The 12,399-nt window shown below is 34.9% G+C and overlaps 1 protein-coding gene and 1 long non-coding RNA gene across 2 annotated transcripts in view; both read left to right on the top strand.

Moving 5' to 3' along the window:
* The first annotated feature begins 58 nt into the window (after window positions 1-58).
* Window positions 59-12,399, top strand: part of LOC123531431 (probable C-mannosyltransferase DPY19L1) — a 37,227-nt gene continuing 24,886 nt past the window's right edge. The window contains exons 1-3 of the mRNA XM_053518727.1: window positions 59-246; window positions 6,159-6,183; window positions 7,157-7,244. Coding sequence (XP_053374702.1) covers window positions 75-246; window positions 6,159-6,183; window positions 7,157-7,244 — 285 coding nt within the window. The 5' untranslated portion in view covers window positions 59-74. The remainder of the gene's footprint in view (window positions 247-6,158; window positions 6,184-7,156; window positions 7,245-12,399) is intronic.
* LOC128547060 (uncharacterized) lies at window positions 672-2,523 on the top strand. Its single transcript, XR_008366300.1, has 3 exons — window positions 672-865; window positions 1,448-1,639; window positions 2,275-2,523. It is a non-coding gene; the product is annotated as an uncharacterized LOC128547060 (long non-coding RNA).

The following is a 12,399-nucleotide window of genomic DNA, read 5'->3' as shown; positions in this document are numbered from 1 at the left end:
TAATGATACGAGAGGCGAAAGTCAGAAAAATGTAATTCTAGATCCAGCCAACTGTCAATTACACGACATCAACAATGGCTGCAAAACGACGGCAGATGCAAAGTTCCGATGCTTCAAATGGCAAATCTAGTGCAAATAAGGGGAATTCAAGACCCAAATTCATTCCAAAAAATAAATCTAAAGATGATGAGTATTCAAAGAAGAATGCCAACACCGTGTTATATAAGATATTCTTGGTTGCAATGGGTAAGCTTTTCGTTAAATTCGTACCCGGTAATTTTCGTTCTTCTGTCAATCACTGTAACATCTAAACTTAATAAAGTGTAAGATTAGTGTCTGTCTCGCCGTAGAAAAATGTGATCATGTAGAGATCAATCGATCCTTTCTGTGAAAAAGATTTAATTTGGCCCAATTTGTAAGTCCACAGACGCATTGGTCCTAAGAGGCTTTCTATTTTTAGCGGTCCCCACTGACTGTTACTATTTATTTTAGGAGGGCTGTCAGGCCCTTCCCCAGCCGCATAAGGCACCGCGCTACCGCGGCGTTTAAAACACGAAATACAGCTTCCCGCAGCGCTTAATTATCCTGCGCGGTGCTTCAATTATTAGCGCAGCGTCTTAAATCAGTAAGCGATTTCATCCCTGTGAGATACCTCAGGTAAATATCATTCGGGGAAGTTTATGAATACACAGAGTAGCTAGCTGTTTACCATGTACTGATAATAGGGTTTAAAGACGACACGTGTCGATGAAAGTCTGTGTTTTCACAAGTTAACTGGAGCAGGAGTGATTGGATTATAATTAGTTAAAGATTACAATTAGTCTATGCAACGAATTGGGATAACAGCTGGTGACGGCATGCATGGGTAAGTTAACTGTTATCGAGTAATAATTAGCAGAGAAAGGCAACTGTATTAAAATGACCAGTGATTCTTTGAAGTTTGAAATCATTGTTCCGGATGAACTGAAGCAAACTTTTTCGAGGATGTTTAATTACCATTGTTTAAGATGCTATTAATTTCTAAATATTAAACTTTATCTACTATGATATTTTTGTTTCACTTTGCTTTTGTATCTCTCAAAGTAAACATGAAAAGACCAAATGATACAAGTTTCAGTGGAATAACAAAATTTAGGGCAGGTTACCTAACCATCGTTCCTGGGAAAGACCAGTTCCAAATAAGCAACTGCCTACTTTCTCACGTAAAGAACCGGCTAGTCGGTAAAAGGGATCAATGAATTCTCTTCTGCTGTATTTCAAGGAAGTCAATATTTCTATGCTAAATAAACATTGATTTATTTATTTACTGACTATATTTACAGCATCATGTATGGTCCAAAGAAATTTAGAAGAAAAAAAAAACAAGAAACTTATCAACAACAAAAAAGTTATGATTCATTTTGTCAAGTCATTGAAACATGTCATTGTAACTTCTGTTTCATTTCAGGCTCTTTCATCACTCTTCTCCCTTGAAGAAGACCGGGCGGTTATTGAATGGGCACAGGCAAATCTTAGCCACCCTTACCACAGATGAACACTTTGAGCACCATGGAGTGGATTGTTGGTAATCTGTCCGAGTCTCACCCAAACCTGAGCAAAGTCGCTACAGTGGGACTGCTTCTACCAACCTCCACAGCTGGTGTGTATACATGTTCTTTCTGAAACTTTCTGCTTGCAGTAAAATACATAGTTAAACTTGAAATACAGATTCTGAACCTGCTTCTGTGTGTATATACTAATCTCATCATACAGGATTTAAGAATGATTTTTCACCTCTCATGTTTTTTATTAACAGATCCTATTATATGTTGAGTTAAATTATAAGTAATTTTTTAAGAATGTTACACGAAATTATACAAAAACCATCTTAATTAATAGAATTAATTAACAAAATATCAGTAAATGAATAAATTACATAAAACATATTAGTATTCAGATTTATTGTATGTGTATATTTGTGTTCATATTATTTCCATAAAATATATATTTTAACCTTCCGCTATAACATGCATGTTTGTAATGTATATATATGACGATGAACGTTTAATGTTCAAGTCTTCCTGTAAATAAACTTCTGTTCTGTTCTGTTCTGTTCTGTATAAAAGCTGCAATGGTGTTGTTAATACCCACAAATATTTAACAGAAATACTGTTGCAATTCATTGTGCAGAAGAAAACAAGATAAAGGTCAAATCTTAGGAACTTTTACAATATAAATCCATCCTTGGTTATCCTTGCTCTGGGAAAATAACAAATACTTTTTTTGTACTTTCAGATTGTGAGAGAGGTTTCAGCAGTTGAATGTGTAAAGACCACCCACCATTCACCGGTGAGCATGAAAGTGCTTAATGCCTTACTCATGGTGTCCATGCAGGGACAAAAACTGAATGACTTTAATTTCAGTGGTGCAGTAAAGGAATGGCAGAGAGCCAAAGACAGACACTTACCAGTATATGAAAACAAAAATGCCTATGTGTTGTTAGTGTTAGTACAAAGACAAAGAAGTGGAAGGACATATGTGTTGTTCGAAAGTACATAAAAGAAGTGGACATCTGTCATGTCTGTGTAGTGTATATAATATATTGATGGTTATATGATTATGTAAAAATGTAGAAGTAATGAAATACATGTTTTTGTGTTTTTTTTGCATATGGTATACTTAAAAAAGCACCATTTGGGTTCGATTTTTAAAAAAAAATCGATCACGGGAGGGGAAACCCCTCCCGCACTTATCCCGCCACGCCAACATTACCCCAGCCTTAAAAAATTTCTGGTGAAGGGCCTGGCTGTGTTTAAATTCTTGATAAAATAACATAGCTTTGGTAAGGGGCTAGTAACACTAATGAAAAAAGCAGGGGTGTGGGGGCAGCAGCCCCCAGAGTTATGTGATGATGACGTATTTCCGACCGGGGACTGCTAAACTGGAAGTGTCCCAGGTGACTGAGTTCGATTCCTGGCTACGCCCATTTAATGGCTCATTGTCACAGGGGCAAACAATTTTCAAAGTGACTTTTTGGCATTTTTTTCTGAGAAAACATTATTATTGTAATAATTTATAAATCTTAAGTGTATACTTTTTATGCCTCTTTCTCGTAATTCCGAGCCTTCTCATTGATCCGAGCCTTTGGAAAATTTGCACTTGCAGCTATTTCCCATTTCTAAATTTTATGTATGTTGCGTCAAATCACATGACAGTTAAACAAAAATAAAAAGAAAATAGTATTTATACTCACATTAAAATAGAAATATACACAACAGAAAATTTTGGCACAAAATTTGCTTATCTAGAATCACTGGGGTAATACATAACCTTCTTACAGAGAACAGAAACCACTTATTGTAAAACATTTTTGTCTGCAAACATAATTATATATCTCTTCTTAATTTTAAAAAATAACTTTTTCAAAAACAGCCTTGGTTTTTGAGAGCTAGTACAAATGATCACAAGTCTCAGTTCAACAAGAAAGCATCTGGCTGTTTCAGAGGGTGAGGGTCATCATGTGAAAGCATGGATTATTCTTGACAACAATCCTTATAATTTTTCTTCATGGGGATTTTTTAAGTTTAGATGTTGGAGTATCAAACAATAGCAAAAACTCTTTTGAAACTTAAAACTCTTACCGACAAGAACTGGAATACTGGTTAAGGGGCTCGGAATAATGAGAAAAGGGCATATACCAATTACCAGGATATAATTATACATATATTACCGGGAATGTCCTGTTTTGACACTTAACATGAAAAGTGCTTTACTTTTTCCTCTCATTATATGCTCAATGGGCTTAGACTTTTAGAAAAACTATTTTTGAAAAATAGAGTGTCCACTGAATATAAGACTCACGTTAATTAGTATACCCAGTATATATATGGCACATGGACCGGTCCCATACTGTAACCTAGATACGTTAACCTGTTTGCACCTATTTTTGCGGTACTAAGGGAATAAATGAATAAAGGAAAGAAAACCAAGATTATGTTGCTATTATTTCCTATTGACTTAGTAAACCGCAGGGCTTTTTCAGGGGGTTTTGGGAAAAAGGCCCCTGGTCATATTGGGAATTTTTAACGCGGTAAATTGTCAAATTTGGGAAAATATACTGACAAATTAAATGAGTTTTTAATAAATATATATTAGTTTAAATCTTTAGTTTCAAATTTTACTGGTAGTGTATCCCCTTGTGAAATTTTGAGATTTTTTTTTCAGGATTGTGTTCCAATATTGCCTAAAAATACAGTAACTCTTTATTTGTCATGCTAAAATTTTTGTTTACAGTTTGTTTTCACCAAAGTCATAACTGAAATTATCCAAAAAGTAAAATGGCAAAGTGTGTGTATTTTCGAGTGTAAAAACTTGGTCGCGAAAATATGTGACAATTGATTTTAATGATATAAGAACTACCTGTCAACATGTTTTGGGTACTTTATTCAATTAATATTTGTGTTTTTATGCATTTTGAGAGGTTTTTGCATACAAATCATTCATTTCTTCAGCAAAATCTTGTAATTATTTTTTGCCGAGGTTGCAGCCGGTCATGTTACTAAAAATAGAAACCAATTGGTTTTTCCAACATTTTGTTTGATTTACTTGGCAAAAAAAAACTAATTATGCAAGAATTATTACTGAAAAACAGGAAGTAAATGATTTCAGTTGGGAAATTTTTCACTGGATTGGGAATTTTTTGCTCCAGATTGGGAAAAATAGAGCATATTTGGCATTGGGAATGGGGCCGAATATCGGCCCCGTGAGATAGGGTGAAAAAGCCCTGAAACCTGTCTTTTCCAGTATTATTTCAAACAGGGAATAATTTTTCTAGTCATTGTTTACTTTAAACCCATCATGTTTCCGGTGCATGTGACCTTCACTTTTGCCAAGGGAGTTTAATTCTAATTTCGCAGTACAGCATTCAACTTGATAAAGCGCTTCCTTTGAAAGCGTAAAATATATCTGACCCCCATATTTCTTAAAATAATTTCGTGAGTAAGATATTTACAATTATTGCAATGTAAATTTAAGACAGTGGCAGGGTAATTTCATCAAATATTTGGACAACACACAATTCCTTACCAATTTTACTTTGTCAAATGATCGACAAGGGCATTTGAAAATAATTAGCCTGCTTTTACAAAAATAGGGTGTGAAACGTATTAAGTTTTCAAAGTAGGTCAAATTTGTTTCCAGTAGGTAGCGCTGCACATTGTTGTTCTCGCAAAAATCAAACATCGCGAGACCAGATGTAACACAAAAATAGCAGCAAGAGGTATACTTCCACCTGTGATTATCATTGGTTTTCAGTAAACTTTTGCAGGAAAAAGCTATTTCCAATAGCTGCATTTCTTCATTTATACAATTTGATGTAAGATAGTTAAATAAGAATCAAAGACCTGCTTTAAACAGTTTTAAAAGCCTCTGTAGAATGTTGATCATTTATATAACAGTATCTTGGTCTCTTAAATCCTTCCATTTTTCATCTTTACTAAAAAATATAAATGAGTTAAACTTCATTAAAGGGACATACCTCCAGATAAACATCAAAATTTCAAATTGTTATCATCAGATAGGAATTGTTGTTACATGTTATTACTGAAAATAAAAAATAAATGATATTTAAGATGAAATTTAATGTATAAGATATAGAATGCAGCTAAATTCTTTGTTTTATACAAATTTCAATTGTGTGGCTATGTTGCTTTTGAGAGATTTACTACCCTACCTACATTGTAGTTTTCCTACTACAACAGTATTTTATCGATAAATTATGTCAACAACATTGTGTCTGAAATCATTAGTCCTCCACCTCTGATTTATGTGGGGAAGTTGGCAGTTACTTGTGGAGAACAGGTTTGTACTGGTTTAGAATCCAGGAACACTGGTTAGGTTAACTGCCTGCCGTTACATGACTGAAATACTGTTGAAAAACGGCGTTAAACCCAAAACAAACAAACAAATTATGTCAAAAATGCACATTATCAATTTATTTCTTTTTTCTTTTTCAGTTAATGACTAAGAATTATCTATATTTCAGAAAATATCTCTTAAATGTGGAGGTATGCGGCTTTAAAAAGTTGAACTAATGGGAAATTTGAAAGAAATGCCAAAAAAACTACTATAATTGCTTGTGAATACTATATGGATTGTAACATTTCTTTTTTCTCTTTCAGCTATTCTGATTGGCTTTACGCACAGGTAAATATGAGTTCTTTACTGTTAAAATAGTAGACCCATAGTGTATACCTATATATAATTGTTTATTTAAGTCTCATCATTGTACAACATTGCATTCTACAGTCTATACAATTTCTGCTATATAAGTACAATGCCATTAAAGATTTTAATTATAAGAGACAGTTTACAATGTAAGTTAACAAGTCTTACACCACATCTTGACAAAAGATTACAAATACTGAAAGTTTAGAGACAATCATTATTCAGGATATAATATAATTTTCAGGATGAAGTTATGCCTGAAATTTACCAGAAACTGTATGTAACTCAACAAACACATGGCTTTGCATACCAAAATGGCACGCAGAGTACATTGTCACTATGGGTCCTCTGCCTTAAAGGGATGTTCATGTGTTATTTTTTTCATAAAATAAAACCTTGATTTATCCATATCATTTTAGTTGATCAGTTAAAAGAAACAGAAAGAATGAAATACTGCTGTGATAATCAGGGTATGGTTATAACTATGTGAAAACATGGAAGATCATGTCTTCCAATCATGTAAAATTGATAAAACTAAAAACAAAAGGTAGATTTCTTTAATATTTTATAGCAGTTTTGCCTATTTTTGGAAGATAATCCTTATCTGGCATTCGTTGGTCAATATTAAATTAAGTGTTTGATTATCTCCATTAAAATTTTATTCTTTTAGTGAATCTGAACTCATATAATTTCTTAGTAAAACCTTGAAAGATATACTGACAGCGTACTTTGACATGAAAATGCAGTAAAGGCTGTATCTGTAGGTCACAAGAACTAGAGGTGCTATGGCACTTCTTATACATACCTGAATAATGATAGTCTTTTATTTTACCAGTATGTTTCTAATGATTGTACAGATGTCAAGTTTTGAATTTTTTAAACTATATTTAATGAAGATATACATGTATATGCGTGGTATACAACTGACTGTATTGTAATTTTGTATTTCCAGAAACCACATTGCAAACATGTTTGAAAGAGACCGGCATTTTTCTCATTTATCTACACTGGAGAGGGAGCTTGCTTTTAGAACAGAAATGGTAGGCTATATTTAACTGCTGTGTTGCCAAAGTCTGGGTGTTTTGTTATTTTTTTTTAATGATGTATTAACTAAATTTAATACTAGTGCATCTTACTGAAGGCTGAATAGTTTTAATTACATAAAAAAATATTGTAAATTTGATGTTGTGGCAGATTTACATCAGAACCATTTTACCACCATTTCCATTTTAAAAAAAATAAATCGAGTAATTTGAGTATTGATATAATTTTTATGTCTCGGGGGAGACATATTGTTTTTGCCCTGTCCGTCCGTACGTACGTCACACTTCATTTCCAAGCAATAACTGGAGAACCAATTGCCCTAGAACCTTCAAACTTCATAGGGTTGTAGGGCTGCTGGAGTAGACGACCCCTATTGTTTTTGGGGTCACTCTGTCAAAGGTCAAGGTCGCAGGGGCCTGAACATTGAAAACCATTTCCGATCAGTAACTAGAGAACCACTTGACCTAGAATATTGAAACTTTATAGGATGATTGGTCATGAAGAGTAGATGACCCCTATTGATTTTGGGGTCACTCCATCAAAGGTCAAGGTCACATGGGCCTGAACATTGAAAACCATTTCCGATCAATAACTAGAGAACCACTTGACCCAGAATGTTGAAACTTAATAGGATGATTGGTCATGAAAAGTAGATGACCCCTATTGATTTTGGGGTCACTCCGTCAAAGGTCAAGGTCACAGGGGCCTGAACATTGAAAATGGTTTCCGATCAATAACTAGAGAACCACTTGACCCAGAATGTTGAAACTTAATAGGATGATTGGTCATGAAGTGTAGATGACCCCTATTGATTTTGGGGTCACTCCGTCAAAGGTCAAGGTCACAGGGGCCTGAACATTGAAAACCATTTCCGATCAATAACTAGAGGACCACTTGACCCAGAATGTTGAAACTTAATAAGATGATTGGTCATGAAGAGTAGATGACCCCTCTGTGAAAGATCAAGGTCACAGGGGCCTGAACATTGAAAACCATTTCCGATCAATAACTAGAGAACCACTTGACCCAGAATGTTGAAACTTAATAGGATGATTGGTCATGTAGAGTAGATGACCCCTATTGTTTTTGGGGTCACTCTGTTAAAGGTCAAGGTCACAGGGGCCTGAACATTGAAAACCATTTCCAATCAATAACTTGAGTACCACTTGACCCAGAATAGTGAAACTTCATAGGATGATTGTACATGCAAAGTAGATGACCCCTATCGATTTTGGGGTCATTCTTTTAAAGGTCAAGGTCACAGGGGCCTGAACATTGAAAAACATTTCCGGTCAGTAACTTGAGAACAACTTGACCCAGAATGTTGAAACTTAATAGGATGATTGGTCATGCAGAGTAGATGACCCCTATCGATTTTGGGGTCACTCTGGTAAAGGTCAAGGTCACAGGGGCCTGAACTTGGAAAACCGTTTCTGATCAATAACTTGAGAACCACTCAGAGAACCACTCAACCCAGAATGTTGAAACTTCATAGGATGATTGCTCATGCAGAGTAGATGACCCCTATCGATTTTGGGGTCACTCCGTTAAAGGTCAAGGTCACAGGAGCCTGAACATTGATAACCATTTCCGATCAATAACTTGAGAACCTCTTGATCCAGAATGTTGAAACTTCATAGGATAATTGAACATGCAGAGTAGATGACCCCTATTGATTTTTGGGTCAGTCTATTTAAGGTCAAGGTCACAGGGGCCTGGTGATGTGAAATCATTTCCGGAAAATAACTTGAGAACCACTTGACCTAGAATGTTGAAACTTTATAGGATGATTGGACATGCAGAGTAGATGACCCCTATTTATTTTGGGGTCACTTGATCAAAGGTCAAGGTCACAGGAGCCTGAACAGTGACTTGAGAACCACTAGACCAAGAGTGTTGAAACTTAGCAGGATGACTGGACATGCCAAGTAGATGAACCCTATTGCAGCCAACCATCAGTGTCTCTTTGACTTTCGCTCCTGACTCCTATTGATTTCTTGCCTATACCACTTTGCATTGGGGGACACATGTGCTTTTTTGCAAAAGCATCTTCTAGTTTACTTTTTCCATCATTCTTACTTTCTGAGCTACACATAGATGGATAGGATAGGATAGGATAGGATAGGATAGGAGGATAGGATAGGATAGGATTGATTTTTAAGTGTGATAAAAAGCCATCATGCACACTGTTTTATGTTCTGCACCAGCTTTAAGGTTATGAAAACTTAAGGTAACAACAGACACTTGATGAAATCCAATTCTCTAAATCTGTGTTCTAATTTATTTTCGAGAGGCAGAAGGTTTACCCCTTTACTGTATTTTCTTTACATTATATTTTCTAATGAAATATTTTAAGTTCAAACTCTTGGAATAGATAACATCAGTTTGTGTAAGCATAACATAGATGAGTTAAAACATAAAATACCATACATCACTGTTCTCCCTAAAAGCTATCATATTGGATTGCTATTTTGCTTAATGGACAACGAAAAATTGTTTATTAAATTCCTTAATTGTTCAATCTTAATTGCTCCTTGATTGAAATCTTTTTGTTACAATACTATCATTGGGTCATAGTGATTTGATGAAAAGATTAAACTATTGTTCCGTAACTAGATTAGGGAGTTAGTTTTAAACACCTTTGATATTTGATAAGTTTAATTGTACCTTTAACATGCTGGGAGCATGCGATGTTAATATTAGGTTTCAGTTTTGAAACAGTAATAGCATTCTCTCTGTATTGTTAGCTAATATTGTTTACCTTTAGGTTGAAGGTAATTGAAAGATGCAAAGTTTTTTATAGTCGTGTTATGATACGCAATGCCTTCAATACTACTAATATAAAGATAAGTATTTTGTCAAATTTGTTTTCGCAAATGCAGAGAAATTACTGAGATGTGGCAAAATGTTTGTTTTATAGTTGTTTTAGCATTCAGATATTCAGACAACTAAATGTGTGTAATTATTTCTTCGCCAAAAATATGGTACAAAAACATTAGACCTGCTTTTACAAGAAGAGAAAGATTTTGTATTTGCACTAGATTGAGGGACCTCAATGGTTTCCTTTCGCTGTTATTAGTGCAAAGCCCTGCCAGATTTATCTTAATTAGCAAACAATTTACTTACTGAAACCCTTTTAACAGCATAAAATAGAACCAGTCAGGACATACAGGTTCTATGGTAGCTATTATTACATTTAAAGCAATTTTTTAGTCATAAAACTCCATAAAATCTGGATACTGTGAAAATGAACAGTGATACAAACTTATTGACATAAGATTTTTGCAAGATACTTAAATAAATACCCGTCCCTAGATTTGCCGCCTAATGCCACTCTTTGCCACTTATTTCCATGTTAAAAGGGTGGCAATTGGTGGAAATAGCTGGCATTAGCTGGCGTTTGGTGTAATTCAACTCTTTTTTCCAATAAGTGGTAAATTTGCCACCAATTGCCACTTTATTTTGGTGGCATTTAGGTGGCATTAGGTGTAAATTTGAACATAGTTTTTCTTTATGGTGGCAGGAAGGTGGAAATAGGTGGAAAGTAGAACATAGTTTTTTTTCATGGTGTAAACTGAGCGGCGTTTAGTGGAAAATAGGGACTTAGAAAATTTTCTTGGTGGCGAATAGGTGGAAAAAAACTTAGAAATTTTTGTGATGTTTGATTTAGAAGCAAACTGGAAGACATTGGATTACCCTTGACAAAAATCTTCACATGGACTCTGCTTGGAATCAAGGTGTAATGGACACTAAATGTCAAACTTCAGGCCTAACTGACACGGACCCTGACTTTGCTAAAACTCCACATTGACAACAGCTCGTAGAACACAAAAATGCCCCCCTTGATGCATTCAGTAACTGTACAAGAAACAAAAATCATTTGGTCAGTGTGCACTGGACGTCTGATGTACTGACCTCAAATCAATAATTATGGGTCATTTACCAGTCATAAGTGACTTCTGTATCAAATGTGATCTTAGACCAAAGCATTCTCTAGTTATTGGGCAAAAAAAGTTCTAGTGTTCTGGGTCAATGTGACCTAGACCTTTGTTCAACTGACCTCAAAATCAATAGGGGTCGTCTGCTGGTCATGATCAACGTCCCTATTTATTTTCATGATCATAGTACTAAGAGTTCTCAAATTAACATCCGGAAACAGCTTAACTGTTTCAGTTCACTGTGACCTTGAGCTTTGACCTACTGAACTCATAATCTATAGCGGATATCTGCTAGTTATGATCAACCTTTCCATTCACTTTCATGATCCTAGGCCCAAGAGCACTAGAGTATCATCTGGAAACCATTGACCTACTGGCCTCCAAGTCAATAGGGGTCACTGCTGGTCATGACGAACCTCCATATAAAGTTTCATGATCTTAGGCCCAAGTGTTCTTGAGTTACCATCTGGAAACCGATTGTTCTACATACCGAACGACCAACAGACTGACAGACTGACTGACCGACATCAGCAAAACAGTATCACGTACCCAGACTCCTTCAAAGGATTTTGTTAAAATGAGAATAAGTCTACGCTGACTCCAGCTAGACAAAAATAATATTCAGAGTGGTGTATTATACAGAAAATTTAAATTTTGGTTATTTTGTGAGACAGAATATTTATTAATTATTATATCGTTGTATTATATACAATGTAAATATTATTAATAAGTCACTTTTTCAATCAACAATTCTGAAATACAGAAAATGGTGGAAAATAGGTGGCAACTAGTGGAAATTGGCTGTACTGGCTGAATCTGAAAAGATCATTTTTGAATGTGTCTGCAGTGTATTATTTCTGCATGAGTGAAAGTTGGTTAAAGATAAGATTAATGATAGATCAAGTTACAAGCTCTCACACTAATGTATAGAAACAACCTCAGGTGGAATTTGGGTCAGTTAAGATTTATATATGCAGGCAAACATCAGGTCAGATGCAAAGAAATAGTTCTTGCCTTTTCTCTTCATTGATTGAAAAAAAAGAAGTGTATATAAAAAGGATGTTTTTACAATAGTTTTCAACTTAAGTATTTGACACCTTCTTTAGCTGACCAAAAAAGTGTATGTGTGGAATCAATTTATCTGTGTAGTAATACCAAAATTTGAAATCTGGCATTTGATGAGTCAGTCAGGGAGAAAATGGAAACACATTGT

This window comes from Mercenaria mercenaria, chromosome 11 (assembly GCF_021730395.1).
Source record: "Mercenaria mercenaria strain notata chromosome 11, MADL_Memer_1, whole genome shotgun sequence".
Lineage (NCBI taxonomy): Eukaryota > Metazoa > Mollusca > Bivalvia > Venerida > Veneridae > Mercenaria > Mercenaria mercenaria.
This window is presented reverse-complemented; position numbering and strand designations above follow the sequence as displayed.